Source organism: Garra rufa, chromosome 7 (assembly GCF_049309525.1).
Source record: "Garra rufa chromosome 7, GarRuf1.0, whole genome shotgun sequence".
In the NCBI taxonomy this organism is placed as follows: Eukaryota; Metazoa; Chordata; class Actinopteri; order Cypriniformes; family Cyprinidae; genus Garra; species Garra rufa.
In genome coordinates this window covers 29,400,918-29,420,700 of record NC_133367.1, presented here as the reverse complement: position 1 = coordinate 29,420,700, position 19,783 = coordinate 29,400,918, and the positions used below count along the sequence as shown (strand labels likewise).

Below are 19,783 nucleotides of genomic sequence, written 5' to 3'. Positions count from 1 at the left end.
TCAAAAAACGCAGGAGTAGCGTAAAAGACAGGCGTAATCGTAGCAAGAATTATGCATTTTAAAACAAAAATGCACACTAGTGTAAACGTAGCCTGAAACGCAACCCTAGAAATTTTAAACTACAGCGGGGTTTGCAGCGTTTACAAAAGTCTCAGTTTCTGAGGGTCAAAAACGTAGGAGTAGTGTAAACTACAGACGTAACCGTAGTAAAAGTTATGCGTTTTAAAACGGAAATGCACTAGTGTAAACATAGCCTGAAATGCAAACCTAGAGTTTTCAAACTACAATGGGGTTTCTCTGTTTTCGAGGGTCGAAAACACCAGGGTAGTGTAAACTACAGGCATATTCGTAGCAAAGGTTGTTCCTTTTACAACGAAAATGCACTAGTGTAAATGTAGTCTAAAACGTAACCCTAGAGTTTTCAAACTACAATGGGGTTTGCAGCGCTTTCAATAGTCTGTTTTCGAAAGTCAAAAACGCAGGAGTGGTGTAAAAGACAGGTGTAATTGTAGCAAAAATTATACATTTTAAAACGAAAATGCACTAGTGTAAACGTAGCCTGAAATGCAAACCTGGAGTTTTCAAACTACAATGGGGTTTGCAGTGTTTCCAAATTCTTCATTTTCGAGGGTCGAAAACACTGGGGTAGTGTAAACTGCAGGCGTATTTGTAGCAAAGATTGTTCATTTTACAACGAAAAAGCAATAATGTAAATGTAGCCTAAAACATAACCCCAGAGTTTTCAAACTACAATGGGGTTTGCAGCGCTTTCAAACGTCTTAGTTTCCGAGCGTCGAAAATGCCAGAGTAGTGTAAACTACAGGCGTAACCGTAGCAAAAGTTACGTGTTTTAAAACAAAAATGCACTAGTGTAAACGTAGCCTAAAAACGCAACCCCAGAGTTGTCAAACTAAAACGGGGTCTGCAGCATTTTCGAAAGTCTTTATTTTGGGCTGTTTAGACTGAAACTCAACCCTGGAGTTTTCAAACTAAAATGGGGTCTGCTGTGTTTTTGAAAGTCTCCATTTTCGAGGGTAGTAAATGCCAAAATAGTGTTAATGTCAGGCGTAACACTAGTGTAAACACAGCCTCATTTAGTTTTTCATTTTTTCTTAGGATTTTATATTACATTCCATCTGAACAAAATGTCTTTCAAGGTTGTTTTGCTAACATTCCCATTAAGTTATGAAAATGTTATTGTAACATTGTGTTAATGTTACTGGAAGAATGTTTATAACTTTGAGAGAAACTTACCAGAATGTTAGTCAAATTTTTGAGAGTGTTCCCTGTTCTCTCGATAAAACCCGAGAACATTCTGACCCTGCATAGACAGCACAGCAACTGACACATTCAAGACCCAGAAAGGTATTAAGGACATTGTTAAAATAGTCCTTAATAGTCAACCTTCAATTTTATGCAGCTACGAGAATACCTTTTGTGTGCAAGAAAGCAAAAATAACAACTTTATTTAACAATTTCTTCTCTTCCGTCAAGATGAATGAAGATATAACAGTTTTGGAACAACATGAGGGTGAGTAATTAATGACACAATTCAAGTTCAGAAACTTAAAATGTTGCTTAAAATGTGGAAAAAGTGTCCAATGTTTTCCATTCGTTAAACGTGTAAAGCAGCAAAGGTGTCCTTGCCTGAGTCATTAGGGCTTAATAGGAACAGCACGGAAATATCTGTGCATCACATTTGAAGCCTCTTAGTTTGCCATTGATTTTTGCCTAACTGTGATGTTTCAAAAGGGCTTTCGTCTGTGTAAACAATGCTTTTATAAGGAAAAGACATTGATGTATTGAAGAAGAGGGGAAACATGCTGGAAAGCCATCCGTCCTTCAGTTTTCCTTCAAACTTTCCCTGAAATTGACACTCCATGTAGGAATTCTGCCGTCTAATTATGTCTCTTGTGGAGAGGTACGTGAGTGCTTTGTAAAACGCCGGCCGATGCTTTGAACCGTGTGCGTGACGCTGCTAACTTTGATGGTGAGTAAGCGCAGTGGACATACGTAAATCTGACGGTGCCATTAATGCCTGTTTAAAGTTTCCCTGCATACAAATGACATTGTGCCTTAATCGATGACCGAATCTGTGCTTGCTAACGAAGAGTAAGCAAAGAACCACCTCTGGTAAATTTCAACAAAGCCTGTCTGGTACACGACAGATCTCTTCTGAGAATGAGAAATGATTTTTTAAAGCTCCGGCCTACACAACAGATGATTCCTCGTAAATCGTGATAGCTTTCGAAGTTGGATGGGCCTGTTTGGCTTCAAAGTTTTGTGTGACATTTGATGAAATAAGAGTGGATGGAGATATACTTACTTTAAGAGAAGACACACTGTGCCTGATGAGATGATAGTTGTTCCGGCGTGACTCAGAACAGCTCTGACGTCAAGAACAGGAGGAGAACAAGTCTTTAACGTTCAAAAAAAAAAAGGAAGAAAATTTAGTTACATACAACAATCAAGTCTCCTTAAGGCAGACAAGCAATAGACTATAATAAATAAATAATAATTAGATGTCAAGAAACAGGTCTTTACCATTCAAAAACAATAAAGAAATAAAACAAAACTAAATCCAAAATCTAAGACTAGTAATAATAATGTTTATTATCTATTCCTGGATTATCAAAACTGTGTGAAAGGTCAAATTACCTCAGACAGAAGGGAAAATATGCCCTTTGAACTGGCTCTGCATCATGTGTTTTCCCATAACAAATGCCTGAAACTACTTGCAAGTGCACTGAAACATTTAAGTAACTGGGGAAGGAATTTTCCAGGACTGAGAAGTGAATTGCTGTACACTCTTGGAGAAAAAAAACCCCATAAAAAGTTCAAAAATAACTAACTTCGTCTGGCAGCTAATGAAAAAAAAACAATGTTTCGCCATTAGTTTTTGATGTGAGGTTGCTCTTTTGATGCACTTGACCTGGTATGACTCCAGTTTTACTACTGGAGTCGATTATACTTGAATGCTATAGATTTGTACTTGACATAGTGTGCCATAGACATATGTTTGGTTGAAATACAATCTGCAGTATTTCTCCAGGGTGTTCCCACGTTTTTTTTATCTTACATCTCAACAAACAGCCAATCAAACACAGCCCTGAGGATGATGACCTGATTGTTGCGTTGGAGTTCGAACTTTGTCCTGGGTGAGCAGAGGGACACAGGCTGAGTAAGGATAGACAGATATTTTTGTTTTGTCCCATTTTTTGGCCTTTTTTCAAGGATATTTTAGACTGCGTTACCCCTGGGTCACAACAATGGAGCACTATCCAGACCAGGTAAGTCGTAAGGTTTTGAACTGTACTAGTTTTGCATGAGAAATAAGTATTAGAGACGTAGCTTTTGTTATCTAGCCTGTCGATGTAATATCTAATAAGAGCAAAGTTCAGAAAAATGGAAAAGTTATCTTTTCTGTCTTCTTGTTTTGCCACTTTGCTCCATTTTCTGTCTTGTATTTTCCATTGAATCCCACTGGGAACATATGATATATACAGCAAATATTTTCATCTCAGGGTGGTGAAGGGTTAGAACTGCTCGATTTGCTCTTTGATAAGAATGATGGCATCTTACGGCATGAGACTATGGGACCACAAAGCAATCAGCTTTGGCCAGTTCAGGATCCTCAAGTAAGTCTGGCTTCTTCCAGGTTACTTCAGTTCTTCGGATTTTAACATTTCAAATCATTTTGACTTTATTCCTTGTGCAGAACACAATAGAAGACATTCTGAAGAATGTTTTTGTCCATGCTTTTGCACTGGAGGTTCTTAGAACTATTGGCGTAAGTTCCTAGTTTTTGGTGTGTTTGCACCGCATGAACTAGGAACGTATTTAGTTGTAGAAACTTCATTTGTGGGAACTAAATTATCTCCAACTTCAGAGTAGGGTTTAAAACATTTCTATAGGAACTATAAATGTACATTGATTGGCCAAACGCATACAAAACACCAGCTACCCAGCAACAAATAGATGTTCATGAGTCCCTTGATTGTCCTGAAGTTAAACTACCCGCTGTTCTTCAGAAAAAATCCTTCAGGTCCCACAAATTCTTTAATTTTTCAGCATTTTTGAACCCTTTCCAACAATGACTTTATGATGTTGAGATCCATCTTTTCACACTGAGGACAACTGAGGGACTCATATGCAACTATTACAGAAGGTTTAAACGCTCACTGATGCTCAAGAAGGAAACACAATGCATTAAGAGCTGGGGGGTGAAAACTTTTGAACAGAATGAAGACGTGTACATTTTCATAATTTGACTAAATATCGTCTTTTTTTCATTTAGTATTGCCCTTCAGAAGCTACAGAAAATAATTACATGTTTCCCAGAGGACAAAATAAGTTAAATTTACCCTGATTTTTAAATTCAAAAGGTTTTTTAAGTCCCTTAGTTGTCCTTAGTGTGAGAATATGGATCTCAACATCATAAAGTCATTGTTGGAAAGGGTTCAAATACACAAAATGCTGAAGAACCAAAGAATTTGTGGGACCTGAAGGACTGTTCTGAAGAACAGCGGGCAGTTTAACTGTTCGGGACAAACAATGGACTCATGAACTATCACTAAACAAAAAAAAAAAAAAAAAACACAGCTGCGAATCATTCAGGAATCAAGTGTATGTAAACTTTTAAACAGGGTCATTTTTATAAATGTAACTCTTCTCTGTCATCGCTGACGGCCGCTTCAGAGTTACTGTTGCCGGTGCGAATGCAACTAGTAAAATGACCTGAAAGGGGAACATTTGGATCTCTAGGTACCACCATGCTGGTGGTTCTCAGAACTACATGGTGCAAAAGCCCCTAATGAAAGTCAATGGGGTCCGAAATGTCATTGAATGGACAAAAACATTTCTTTAAAATTCTTCAGAATATCTTCTCTTGTAATTCAATATCTCATCATTCACTATTCTGTATTTCCAGATGATGATGCCCGCTCAGGGTAACAGGGACTTCTTCAACACACTTATAGGTGGCTACGACTCTGTTGCCGGATCTCCAGCTTGGTCGCCCTCTCCCAGCGACAGCGGAATCAGCGAAGATCCTCATTCAGATCACATCGACAGCCCGCCGCCAACCACAAGCCCTCCTTTGGAGCCTCGCGTCATGGCATCCCAGGCACAACACAATCTCGACACCAACTTCCCATTTAATTTCAGTGAGTATCAAGAATTCATAAAGCATACCTTCCTGGTAACTCGAGACTCTGTAAACACAGATGATTAGCCTCCCACTTATTGATTCCCTGCATTATGCGCTGTTTTGCTACACGTCCTGAAGATAAGCCCCAATTCCTGAGCTTTGTGAATCTCTCCACATGCAAACAAAGAAGGATAAATAGTATTATCTGTTGCTGCAGATGGCTGGGAGACTGGCTTCTTCCCAGAGAGGGCCGGAGGGATGCAGCGCGCATCTGAAACGCCACAGGCACAACTGTCCACTGGATTCCCCCTAACTGTCAAGGACCTGCTGCTATCTGGCACACCAGAGCCTGTGAGTTTGCATTCAGGCGTGAAGCTAAGTAAAACACACAAGGCAGAATAGGGAAAAAGTGAGCTTGAACGGAGATGAAAGGTGAACTCGATAGGTTTTTGACCATCCGAGCACATAGAGACGTTGATTGGATTTGTTACTTTCATGTCCGCTTGATATTCCAGGCCACAAAGGCGACCCAGCAGTCGTACCAGGAGCTGGTTCTCACAGAGGATGAAAAACGACTACTTGCCAAGGAAGGAGTGACCCTGCCAAATCAGTTCCCACTCACCAAGGTACCGTCAGTTGGCAATTACACCGTAATAGTAGAGCGCAGCCGTTTGTCTTTGTAACTCAATGTTTCTGCTTCCCCCCCGTGATCAAGTACGAGGAAAGGACTCTGAAGAAAATCCGCCGAAAGATCCGCAACAAGCAGTCGGCCCAAGAGAGCAGGAAGAAGAAGAAAGAATACATCGACGGCTTGGAGAGCAGGTATCGACTGTTGTGCTCAAACAAATGAAGCAAAAGCGGAAGCTACTTGCATTGAGTAAAAATCATAATCTTAAATTGATGAAATTTGCAGCTACTGAACACAAACTCCCCTGGCAAAATACCAGGTGGAAGTTCACCGCTGTGTCTCAGAGTGAACCTGAGAGTGGATTAGATTACAACCTGTTCTCTTTTACATGAATCTTATGGGAAATCTGTTTTCGTAGGATGGCGGCATGCAGCGCGCACAACCAGGAGCTGCAGAGGAAAGTCTTCCAGCTGGAGAAATGCAACATGTGAGGGAATCATTTCCTTGGTAATCTTCACACTCAATATAGTCTCCTGAAATTGAACTTTTTACTCCGCTCTCTTCATTTCAGCTCTCTGATGGAACAACTGCGTCGGCTGCAGGCGCTGGTCATGAATGGATCCAACAAACCGGCCCAGACTGGGACCTGCATTCTGGTGAGGGTTAAAAGAAACGATATTAGCACATGAAAGATCCAGACATGCAGTAATCATGCTTTGGGCATTTCAAATCACACAAACATACACATAGCTTTTTCTTTGGCACTTGCTGGTGCTTTCTCTCAGCGCAAGTCAATGTGTTTTCACCACAAACATCTTTAAATCAACACAAAACCAAAACTGCCTCAGAACATGCTCTTGGTCTTATTTTTAATGATTTATCAGTACATGTTATTCCAAAGAAAACAGAAAGAAAAAAAAAAGAATGTCAAACTTTTTTGAACCAAACCAAAACCCAAAAATTATGATTGCTTTGCTGAAATAGAATGCATCTTATATATATTATTTATAAAAATGCATTTATACTGCGTAAGAAAATAATAAGCATCTTTGCAAAATCATTATTCTTTAAAGACTAAAACTAGATTACGGTGAATTATTGAAAAATGGTCTGGAAAATGTTATTTATGCCTTTAGATGTATAACCCTGAACATAAATCATTTATTCAGATTCATAAATACTGTTTCAAAGCATTTTTACAGAAAACATTGCCTAAGACCCACCGTAAGCAATCCAAATTCTGCTCCAAGAAAAACTCCCAAGACAGATGCAAAACAAATGCAAACTGTACACTGTAAGGAGAGAAGGATGAAAGAAGATTACTTTTTGCTCCAGAATAAAATAATCACAATTATTTCAAGTCGCATGAAAGCAGAATGTTTCACATGCCAAGTTTTGTCATTGTAAGACACTTTTTGTTCATTACAGTATCCTGGAAAAAAGTATCACAAAAATATTAAAGTAGAAGTTCACTTACAGAATGAAAATGTCCTGATAATTTACTCATCCCCATATCATCCAAGATGTTCATGTCTTTCTTTCTTCAGTCAAAAAGTAATTGAGGTTGTTGAGGAAAACATTCAAGGATTTTTCTGCATACAGTGGACTTCAGTGGAGGCCAATGGGTTGAAGGTCCAAATTGCAGTTTCAATGCAGCTTCAAATGGCTCTACACTGTACCCAGCTAAGGAATAAGGGTCTTATCTAGCGGAAAGATAGGCCATATTCTAAAAAAACAAACAAACATTTTATATACTTTTTAATCACAAATGCTTATCTTATACACTTATATACCTCAGAAAAGACAACAATATAATTGAGTTCAAAGATTTTTTTTTATTATATACATGTGAGGAATGAAAGCTTGGATGTCACAGCCATTTTTGCAGAGTAGATGGTGGAATTGTAGAAAACTGTATAGTTAAAACAAATGTCTTCAAAATTTGTAATTCTCAAAAATTTTGACTTTATTCTCAAAACATTTTGGCTTTATTCTCGTAATTTCAACTTTATTCTCAAAAGATTTTGACTTTTTTCAGAATTTCAGCTTTATTTGCTAAACATTTCAACTTTATTATCGTAATTTCGACTTTAATCTCGTAATTTCAATTTTATTCACAAAACATTTTGACTTTATTCTCACAATTTTAACTTTAAAATCGTAATTTTGGCTTTATTCTCAAAACATTTCAACTTCATTTTCCAGACATTTCAACTTTATTCTTGTAATTTCGATTTTAATCTAGTAATTTCGACTTTATTTTAAAAAATGTCGACTTTATACTCGAAAAATTAAGACATTATTCTCAAAACATTTTGACTTTATTCTCGTAATTTTGACTTCATTCTAAAAAAAAATTACTTTATTCTCGAAACATTTAGACTTTTTTCTTGTAATTTCAACTTTAATCTCGTAATTTCGATTTTATTCTCAAAACATTTCAACTTTAATCTCATAATTTTGACTTTATTCTCGAAACATTTTTACTTTATTCTTTATACTTTATTTATGATTACGTCATGCGTGAAGACATGCATTCGCATTGCAGAGCTAGAGCAAGACAAGCATTTGTGGATAAAATATATTTTTATTTATTCAAGAAAATGACCAATCGTTTTGCTAGATAAGACCCTTAGTTCTCGGCTGGGATTGTGTAGAGCCCTTTGAAGCGCCAATGAAACTGCAATTTGGACCTTCAACCCATTGGCCACCATTGAGGGTCCACTATATTGAGAAAATTCCTGGAATGTTTTCCACAAAAAACTTAATTTCTTTGAAGATTTTGTTGTGTTTTATGAGGAAGCACAAGACTTTGACTGACAAATGCTTCCAAAGCAATCATCAGTGTTCTTCACCATGAAGGAGGCTGGGGAACTAATCACAAAACAAGAAACTCCAATCTACAGCTACTTGAGAACATACCTCAAAAACGGACATTACATCAAAGTTGTCCTTTACTAATGGTCTTCCGTGCTGCTCCGCTCAAGCCTTTTATCTGCTTCTGTCCCTCAGGTGCTGCTTCTGTCTTTCACCTTGATTCTGCTGCCCAATCTGAAGCCCTTCACAGATACCAAAGTCAGCCAACACGGAGACTTCAGCCCATTGAGAGGTGAGTTTTCTGGCCGAAACATCTCTTCCGTCCAGTCCTTGAGGGGAAAAACCCATTAGAACTACCTTATGTCCTCTCGCCGCTAACTTGAGAGGAAAATGTCATGCTTGAAGAACAAGGGGTTCTTGAATCTGTGTAATGTATCATTTGGTTGACAAGCCATTAAGGCTTAGAATGGAACCTTGTGACAGTTATTGGAAGTAGTGAGAGAGGTGGCGAGGACTAGAAGAATGGCAAACAGCTTAGTCATGTTTCCCACACGTTGAATCAACGGCGTGGAAGAAAAGCTGTAATTTGTCCTCATCAAACTGCTGTCAGTGTTTCTGAAGGGAATCAATTCTTATTCCGCAGGCTAAGCGCAGGTCATGGTTAAAGTTTGGCGCACTTGGTCACAGTCTCGTTCGATTAGCGTCCTGTTGAGCGCCGCAGCTCTTTTGAAGTGGATGGTTGAAGCTGAAGAAGAAAAGAACAGGGGAAAATGCGTCACAGCGTGACTTGTCTGTGTTTATTTCCTCAGCAGACATAAAATAGCTAGAAATTCGTGTTCTATTTCCCACAGCTAGTCAAAACCAAGGTCAAGAGTTTGATTGTTAGGAATTGACAGTTGATGTGTTAAAAAGAGTCTTTGCATTATGGGTGTTTGTCAAACTTAGAGCACTTTTTATGTCAAAGAGGTTAATCAAAAACAGATTAAAAAAAAAAGTTTAAAAAGAAAGTATAATTATGCTGTTCTAAATGATTTTTGCTACTTTTCAAATGCTTTTAATTTTTTTAACCTGTCCAATCAAAACTTAATTGTTGATTAGTAATACGCATTGCTTTTGAACTACATTTGGAGAAGAACTTCATTTGGACAACTTTAAAGGTGATTTTCTCAATATTTTGATGTTTTTGCACCCTCAGACTCCAGATTTCCTAACAACCAAACATTAATGGAAAACTTATTTATTTAGCTTTCAGATGAATCTCGATTTAAAAAAAAAAATGTACCCTTATTATTGGTTTTGTGGTCCAGTGTCACAAATATGAGACATGATGTGTGAAGAAACTAAAGAAAAATTAAAATAAATATAATCTGTGAACACCACATTTTTAGTGTGCTTCATTTCCAATAAGCAAATGAAGCAAAACGTGTGAAAATACTACTTTTGTATATTTAAAAATGCTAGCTCAGAAATGAGCCTTAGCAAGACAAAAGGAGGCAGCCATTATACTCACAAAAACAAAATATTTACAAAGTAATTTACCTCACGAAGATTAACTATGGTTTTACTACAAATAAAACTAAAAAACCATGCTTACTATAGTTAAACCATGGTAACCACAAATGAACCATGGTTTTGCTACACTAACCATAGTTTAACCATGGTATTTGTAGTAAAAATGTGGTTATACATATGGTAATGGTAATGGTTACTGCTTAACTATAATAAAATCATGGCTAATTTTCGTGAGGGTTACGTTACAGAATACTTCAGTAGTTAACATTTGAAGTGGATCAAAACCTTTCATCAAAGTTGTTCTAAAACCAAAACAACGCCCGTTCTTGTCGTAGGTCAAGACTTAAGATATTGACTATACTGTGTTAAACGCAAAATGCAGGAATTTTCACGCCATTTGATGAAAACAATTCCCTCATGATCTGTGTATAGCCACTGTTGTTAATTAGTTAAACTAGTGAGAGTGTGTATTTACGTTCTCAAACGTGCAAATATCAAGTGGCGTTTGTTTTAAAGAAGGATAGCACAGGTATACGATTCACAAGAAGTTGTTTGAAGTAACTTTCTTATATTTTCTTTAAACCCTTTCAGTTCAGTCACGGTCACTGCGCAACCTTCAGTCTTCCCACGAGCTGCGCGCCCTCGAGCCTCCGTTCTCCGTGTCAGACGACTCCAAAATACTCCCGCGCTTCTCCGAGGATAAAAGTATGGTGGAGATAGCGTCGCTGCTGGGAAGACTTCACAGGAGACCGGAATTCACCAATTACGACCCTGAATCCCACAACCACAGTTTAGACCAGCATGACGACCATCACCATGGAGACCCCATCACTGGGCATGTAGCAACTGTGACCTTGAATCCACGACGTGGCTCAAGGCGGAGTCCTCATGCTGATGATATTTGAAGGGCAGAAGGGGATTTACCCGGGGATTTGTCAAAACTCCTTCAACTGCGCTTCTGAAGACGGGAGCCAGCTAACAGATTGCTGGAAGCTCTTCTTTTTGCTTAAGTAATTTTTGAGAGATACAGTGTAGCTGCTTATTTATATTTGATCAAACTTTGGATAAAATAACAAGTCGAGTTTTATCTGTTGATTTGGAATGCTGGAAATGCATTTTTCCGGTTTTAAGCTTGCCATAAACGGATAATCTTTCTTTTTCTTTAAAATAACGGTGGGGTCCAAATGAAAAACAAGGCATAATTACTTTTGTAAGAAAAAAACTGGCAGACTATCGCGCTTGTTCAAGACTACACGCTATGAAATACTAATATGATAATATTATAAACCCTACCTGTATTTTTATAAAGTCTCAGCTATGAAGAAATAGTCCAGTACAACATACGAATGCTGAAACAATATTGCCTACTACAATTGATTGCAAAATGGCGACAGTTGCGTTTGTCCGAAACAAGAGAGCCCCCTATAAAAACCATGGTTTTATTATGTAAAAGTGCTTTTTTTGGCATATTGATTACCATTTATTTAACCACTTAACTATGATTAGTGTAGCAAAACAATGGTTAATTTGTGGTTACCATGCTATAGTAACTGTGGTTTTTGGGGGTTTGTAGCAAAACCATGGTTAATTTCTGTAAGAGCACGTAAAAAAGTAATAGGGCCAGTTTCATTTAAGCAGATGATCTGAGTGACCAATCAGAATCAAGTATTCAAGTATTACTGAGACACAAGATGGCGATGGTTGCGTTTGTCTGAAACGCGAGCCCTTTACAAAAATTAACCATTGTTTTAATATAGTAAACGTCTGGTAAAAAAGTATTTGTAAAACCACTGTTTTACTACAAATAACGTGGTTAAACTATAGTTAGTGTAGCAAAAACCATGGTTACTTGGTTTAACTAAAAGTGGGTTTTGGTTTTATTTGTAGTAAAACCATGGTTAATTTTCGTAAGGAGCGCAAAAAAAGTCGTGCCAGTTTCAATTAAACAGATTAGCAGAGTGATACACAGCGGTGCGATGGGAAATATCAGGCTGCTAGATGACACCATTGCTCAATCGGTAAAGTATTCCAGAGTGTCATGTAATAAAATGTACATTAAAATACTGTCTTAATTTGAGTGAGAAGAAAATGCAGTCCAAATGAAAAACAAGGCATAATTATTTTTGCAAGAATAACTGGCTGATTGTACATTATTGCGCTTGTTACAAGGCTACATGCAATGAAATACTGATATGATGAAATTATTTCATAATCTTAACCTGTAGCCTATATTAGCTTAAAGCCTCTGCTATGAAGAAATAGTTCAGTACAACGTACAAAACAATCAGATTAGCAACGAGGCGAATGCTGAAACAATATTTCCGTGAAATTAATATTGTTCTTAGGTAGCCTAATTTTTACTACAATTGATTACTAAGACACAAGATGGAGATGGTTGCGTTTGTCTGAAACAAGAGAGCCCTTTACGAAATTAACCATTGTTTTAACTATAGTAAAAGTGTGGTAAAAAAGTAGTTTTTTTTAATTTGTGTAACCACAGTTTTACTACAAGTAACATTTTAAAACTATGGTTAGTGTAGCAAAACCATGGTTACTATAGTAACTATTGTGACTGTGGTTTTTGGGATTTATTTGTAGTAAAAGTAAAATCCATGGTTAATTTTTGTAAGGGTGCGAAAAAGTAGCGTCGGTTTCATTTAAGCAGATGAGTGGAGTGATACACAGTGGTGCCATTGGAAATATCAGGCTGCTGGATGACACGATCGACCAATCAGAATCAAGTGTTCCAGAGCATAGTGTAATACAAGTGTACATAAAAATATTGTCGTAATTTGAGTGGGAAGACAATGCAGTGGGGTCCAAATTAAAAAACAAGGCATTTTTTTTTTTTTTGCAAGAATAACTGGCTGATTGATTATGTTATCGTGCTTGTTACAAGGCTACATGTTATGAAATACTGATATGATGAAATTATTTTATAATCTTAACCTGTTGCCTATATTATCTTAAAAGTCTCTGCTATGAAGAAATAGTTCAGCATAACATACAAAACAATCGGACAAGCAACAAGACAAATGCTGCAACAATATTGCTGTGATATTAATATTGTTAATAGGTAATTTTTTTTTTTACTATAATCGATAACTGAGATGAAATACGGCAACAGTTGCGTTTGTCTGAAACAAGAGAGCCCCTGGTTTTGGCGTATTGATTTGTATAACCACAGTTTTACTACAAATAACATGGTTAAACAATATTTAGTGTAGCAAAACCATGGTTAATTTATGGTTTAACTATAGTAACCGTGGTTTTGGGGTTTTATTTGTAGTAAAACCATTGTTAATTTTTGTAAGGGTGTGAGAAAAAGTAGCGCCGGTTTCATTTAAGCAGATGAGCGGAGTGATACACAGCGGTGCCATGGGAAATATATGACCCTGGACCACAAAACCAGTCTTAAGTAGCACAGGTATATTTGTAGCAATAGCCAAAAATACATTGTATGGGTCAAATTTAGGCCTATCGATTTTTCTTTTATGCCAAAAACCATTATTTTCCAGATATTAAGTAAAGATCATGTACCATGAAGATTTTTTGTACATTTCCTACTGTAAATAGATCAAAACTTAATTTTTGATTAGTAATATGTATTGCTAAGAACTTTATTTGGACAACTTTAAAGGCGTTTTCTCAATATTATTAGGTTTTGCACCTTCAGATTACAGATTTTCAAATAGTTTGTCTGAAAGTGAAGAATTACAAAAATGACTATAGTAAAAGTGTGGTTTTTTTGGCGTATTGATTTGTATAACCACAGTTTTACTACAAATAATTTGTTAGTGTAGCAAAACCATGGTTAATTTGAGGTTACCATGGTTTAACTAATAGTAACTGTGTTTTTTTTGGCAGTTTGTAGCAAAACCATGGTTAATTTTCGTAAGGGCGCGAGAAAAAGTAGCGCCGGTTTCATTTAAGCAGATGAGCAGAGTGATACACTGCGGTGCCGCGTTCTAATACGTTCTAATGTTCATTCATGTTTTTTGTGCTTTAAGTAAAGAAGAAAAGACGATCGGTTCGTGTCAGTCGATCTAATAAGGCAATACAGTGATCTGCCACAACATTAAATAGCCACAAAATGGTAATTGTTCTTTTTAATTTATTAAAAAATAAAACATTTTAAAGTTGAGACCGTGTTTCCTACCAGAATTAACTTGCTCTGTCTTGTCTGTAGGTGTGTTGTCAGTTTCCTCTTTGCTCCGTGATATATTTTTTCAGAATGTGTCAAATTAACCATGGTTTTACTGTAGTAAAAGTGTAGTAAAAAGTTTTTTTGGCGTATTGATTACCATTTATAAATATGTTATAGCTATTCAACTTTTTTCACATTAAAGATTATTAAATAGCAGGGGAAAAAATCCCAGATGTGGTCTATCAGACGTTTGGACTCCACTGCATATCACTAGAAGTTTGAACCATCTGCTCTGCCGATGTATTTGCACTACAGCTGAGGTGAATAATAATACAAAATCCGCTCATTCCAATTCATGAATTTTACATTTTGAATCCTTCAGCAAGTTTGTCCTAAAGTGCTGCCATATGTTTGTCTCCTCTTTGAAGACCGTTTTGCTTTATGGGTATTAATCTGAAGGCTGAGGAAATTTTTTTATGGACTTAGAAACAAGTTGCTTTTGATAACAAATGTGCTTTTCCAATAAAACACTGTGCTGAATTGCCTTTCAACCTATTTCAGGTGGTTGCTTTGTTGTTGCTTTTTCCAATAAATGTTCTACGTCTTACAAAATGGACAACTCTCTGTCTCTGTCGAACTCTAGGGTCGACGTCAACACGTTAATGCCTTTCAGCACAATTTGGATGTCACGAGAGACAGAATGAGGCCAGAGCCGATGAGAAGAACAGGTGAACAACCTATCTCGGTAAAAACAAATACGAGCATCTTTGGCAAATACAGTTTTTATGTGACTAGAACCATTAATGTAAAGCCACTATATGCTATAACCCATAAGACATGCACAGATGATTAGATATGAAAGCAGTAGTTTGTGTAGATTTCTATTACTGTATATACGAATGAATCAATATGTAAATGTCAACTTCGTTTTTCTTTGACATTTCAGCGACTGTAATGTGAATAACCTTCAGTGCTCAGAAATTTAAAAACAGTGTAGGAGGCACTTCAAGTCACTTTCAGTTAAAAACTTGAAAAAAACAACAACAGATGTATAGATTATTTATAATTTTTCTATAGTGCTCAGTAATAATATTCAAATGTAACAGGTTCAGCAGGTTTCTAACGATTTCTCAGAAAGGTTGAAATCTTACTCAGTGCCTCTTTAATCATATGGAGAGATAAACTCACATCTTTCATCCACAAGACTGTGGTGTGTCTTTTCGCTTTGACTTCTCCCTTGGGCCCCTGGCCTCAAGGTCTGCACGTCTATCGCACCTGTCAAAGAGCTGCTTTTTTACTTGATTAATCTGGCACTGATTTGATCCACAAAGTTTGAACAAATACATTTCAGACTCTCTGCTACTCAAGGCAAAATGGTGCGAATCTTGGCTCAGTAATCTTCTAAATTAACTCAACAACTAAGACGAAAGACTCCATAGTCTGAAATCAATAAGTTATCGCTTTTATTGTGTGGATTTTGTGGGCTGTAATTAACAGTCTGTGAATGTGGGGGGCAAAAGTTATCATGGATGGAACGGTAAAGTCTGAAATAAATTGGAGTAATTGAATTGGATGGAATTAAATTGGAGGTGGGCTCAGCACAAACAAGCACACATAAGAGTGAGAGATATAGAAAGAGCAATATATTTGAACAGATTTAGTTTTAAAATGCAACATCCCAAGATTAGATTGCATAGTTGCTGGTGTTGCTGTAGACTTATTATATACATACTGGAGTTCAAAAGTTTGGGATCAGTAAGATTTGTGATGTTTTTTAAAGACGTCTCTTATGCTTATCAAGGCTGCGTTTATTTGATTAAAAATACAGAAAAAAATGTAATATTGTGAAATATTATTGCAATTTAAAATAGTGGTTTTGAAATTGAATATACTTTAAAATATAATTTATTTCTGTGATGCAAAGCTGATTTTTTATCAGCTATTTCGCCAGTATTCAGTGTCACATGATCCTTCAGAAATCACTCTAATATACTGATTTATTACTTTTGTCTGTTTATATCAATGTTGGAAACATCTGTGCTGCTTAATATTTTTGGAAGCTGTGATACTTTTTCAGGATTCTTTGATGAATAAAACAGTTACTTAAAATATAAATATTTTATAACAATATACTTCCAGTCAAAAGTTTTTGAACAGTAAGATTTTAAATGTTTTTTTAAAGAAGTATTTTCCGTTCACCAAGCCTGTATTTTTCTTATCCAAAGTACAGCAAAAACAGTACAATTTAGATTTTTTTAATATTTCTATTTGAAAATATTTTAAAATGTACTTTATTTCTGTGATTTCAAAGCTGAGTTTTTCGCATGATTACTCCAGTCACAGGATCCTTCAGAAATCATTCTAATGCTCTGATTTGTTGCTCAAAATACATGTATTATTATTATTATGTTGTTGTTAAAACAGCTGAGAAGATTTTTTTAGGTTTCTTTAATGAATAGAAAGTTCAGAAGAACAGAATTTGAATCTGAAATAGAATGTATATGTATTTGTTACATGTATATGTATTTTGCTATTATGTATTTGTCCAAAACAGCACTTTTGTATAAAACCAAATTAAAGTCCTTAAGCTTCATCCGTGACTTACAAACTTTAACATTAATTTTGTATTATCAACCACAACACGTAAAAAGGTTTCACTATGCACCACATGTAGGCTATGTATGTATCTGACATAAAAGCAGCGTGTGCCTCAGCAGCGCGCGGACGCACGTCATGCTCATCGGAGTATAAAAGAATGTGCGCGCGCTGCAGAGCGCACAGAGGTGCGCGGGAGAGAGGGACTGATGAGACCGCGCTCTCGCTGCCGGTGAAGTAATTATACATGCCGGATGTCACAATGAACTTGAGATAAATCACATGAATGGATTCTTTCTGCATTTGGATCACTTCACTATGACAACAGACTGAGTGGGAGCCTGCCATGGAGAGGAATAACACCACACAAACTCTGGAGCTGGGAGAATGTGAGCACACACTGGACACCGGCACGGCGCTGGACAACTGCACGGATGCCGCCAGCGGGAACCTGTCTTTACGCTGCTGGCTGCATTTGTTGACTAAGGAGTCTAGTTCAACGCTACAAGGTGATGGGTCTAGCTTGGCTGTGCGTGTGATGATCGCCCTCATTTATTCAGTGGTGTGCGCTCTGGGACTTGTAGGCAACTCTCTGGCACTCTACCTGCTGCACTCACGCTACCGGCAGAAGCAGTCTTCGATCAACTGCTTTGTGATGGGGCTGGCTCTAACCGACTTGCAGTTTGTCCTAACTCTGCCGTTCTGGGCTGTAGACACCGCGTTGGACTTCCGCTGGCCGTTCGGCAAAGTTATGTGCAAAATCATCAGCTCGGTCACCACCATGAACATGTACGCCAGTGTGTTTTTCTTGACTGCCATGAGCGTGGCCAGGTACTATTCCATCGTGTCTTCTCTTAAGATGCACAGTCGCCGAGCCGCAGCGGCTGCGGCCAAGTGGATTAGCTTGGGCATCTGGGTCATATCCTTGATAGCAACTCTCCCACATGCGATTTATTCCACGATTGCACAGGTTGCAACAGACGAGGAGCTGTGCTTGGTCCGCTTCCCTGAGACGGGAAGCTGGGACCCGCAGTTGCTTCTAGGACTGTACCAGTTGCAAAAAGTCCTGCTTGGGTTTGTGATCCCACTGGTGGTGATAACCGTTTGCTATCTCTTACTTTTAAGAATTGTGTTGAGCCGTAGGATAAGCGGTGTGGCTGGCTCCGAAAGCGAGCAGGGGCGGCACAAGCGACGCTCGAAGGTCACCAAATCGGTCGTGATCGTCGTCCTATCGTTCTTCTTGTGTTGGTTGCCCAATCAGGCTTTGACTCTGTGGGGCGTCCTTATTAAGTTCGACCTGGTGCCCTTCAGCAAGGCCTTCTACAATGCCCAGGCATACGCCTTCCCGCTGACTGTCTGCTTGGCCCACACAAACAGTTGCCTCAATCCAGTGCTCTATTGCCTAATCCGACGCGAATTCCGGGCTGGACTCAAAGAGCTCCTGCTGAGGGCCACCCCGTCCTACCGAAGCCTTGCCCGGTTGCTCCCACGCAAGGCCAAAGTAGCCGAGGCACCTCCCGTATTGGTTCTCGTGCAGATGGATGTTTGAAAGAGCGGATCCTTCACGTTCATCTTTGTTTTTGATTGACAGGACGAAGCAGGCGTGAGGAACGTCCTCTGGGAGCTGCCCCACTTTCCCTTCCCTTCCGTTCAGAACACTTTTGCGCATTTGTCTTTCTCTCTCAACTTCCACCTACCTTTTGACGCGCGACTGCTTTCACATGCACCTCTGGTCATCGGAGCCGCCGGGGAATTCTGGACCCATTCACCTTTTTTTGCTTTGCTGCATATTAGTAGGAGTTTTTTTTTTTCTCCCCGAGACATCCTTCAAGGGAGCGATAAATTATCCATGTGTGTTTTTCAGGCTTTGAGGGAAAAAAAAGAAGAAAAAAGGTGGAGATGTAGAGGGGTCTAGTTTTCTCTTTTTTTATGAGATATGAAAAATAAATACGTGTGGGGGATCACTGGTTTATCCATAAATCATTCAATGCACTGTCTGACAGTTAGGAATTTAATTATGCAGAATTTGATGAAGTTTCACACTTTGGTTTGTCTTTTGGTGTATTTAAGGCTTACATTGTACAAAAGGCTAAACTAATAAAATACCTAACTATGTAGCTTACTAACAAAATAACAATTTGGTGAATTACCATTGACCAGTCAAACTGTGCATGTGTTGATTGTGATCATTTCTTTTTTCATTTGAAAGGAAAATTATTTCTCTTTTCAATTTGACATATAACTACGTGTTTACAAATGTGACCCTGGACCACAAAACTAGTCATAAGGGTCAATTTTTTTAATGAAATTGAGAAATTGAGACATAATCTGAAAGCTGAATAAATAAGACCTATGGATGTATGGTTAGTTAGAATAGGGCAATATTTGGCAATCTGGAATCTGAGGGTGCAAAAAAATCTAAGTATTGAGAAATTTGCCTTTAAAGTTGTCCAAATGAAGTTATTAGCAATGCATATTACTAAAAAATATATATGTGACCCTGGACCACAAAACCAGTCTTAAGTCGCTGGGGTATATTTGTAGCAATAGCCAAAAATACATTGCATGGGTCAAAATTTTTGATTTCTCTTTTATGCCAAAAATCATTAAGAAATTAAGTAAAGTTCATGTTCCATGAAGATTTTTTGTAAAATTCCTACTGTAAACATATCAAAATGTAATTTTTGGTTTGTAATATGCATTGTTAAGAACCTAATTTGGACAACTTTAAAGGTGATTTTCTCAGTCTTTTTGATTTTTTTGCATCCTCAGATTTCTGATTTCAAATAGATGTATCTCGGCCAAATATTGTCCTATCCTAATAAACCATACATCAATAGAAAGCTTATTTATTGAGCTTTCATATGATGTATAAATCTCAGTTTTGTCAAATTTAACCTTATGACTGGTTTTGTGGTCCAGGGTCACATATATA

General features: G+C 37.6%; 2 protein-coding genes across 2 annotated transcripts; both read left to right on the top strand.

Annotated features, from left to right (window-relative positions):
• The first annotated feature begins 3,165 nt into the window (after positions 1-3,165).
• On the top strand, positions 3,166-14,808 carry creb3l3a (cAMP responsive element binding protein 3-like 3a). Its single transcript, XM_073844057.1, has 10 exons — positions 3,166-3,290; positions 3,525-3,638; positions 4,931-5,165; positions 5,367-5,500; positions 5,665-5,775; positions 5,865-5,971; positions 6,196-6,264; positions 6,349-6,433; positions 8,790-8,886; positions 10,698-14,808. Exons 1-10 carry the CDS (start codon positions 3,270-3,272, stop codon positions 11,009-11,011), a joined length of 1,287 nt encoding a protein of 428 aa, XP_073700158.1. The 5' UTR covers positions 3,166-3,269; the 3' UTR covers positions 11,012-14,808.
• A 2,240-nt stretch (positions 14,809-17,048) lies between these two features.
• Positions 17,049-19,569, top strand: rxfp3.2b (relaxin family peptide receptor 3.2b). Its single transcript, XM_073844058.1, has one exon. It carries the CDS (start codon positions 17,195-17,197, stop codon positions 18,395-18,397), a length of 1,203 nt encoding a protein of 400 aa, XP_073700159.1. The 5' UTR covers positions 17,049-17,194; the 3' UTR covers positions 18,398-19,569.
• Positions 19,570-19,783: the final 214 nt, after the last annotated feature.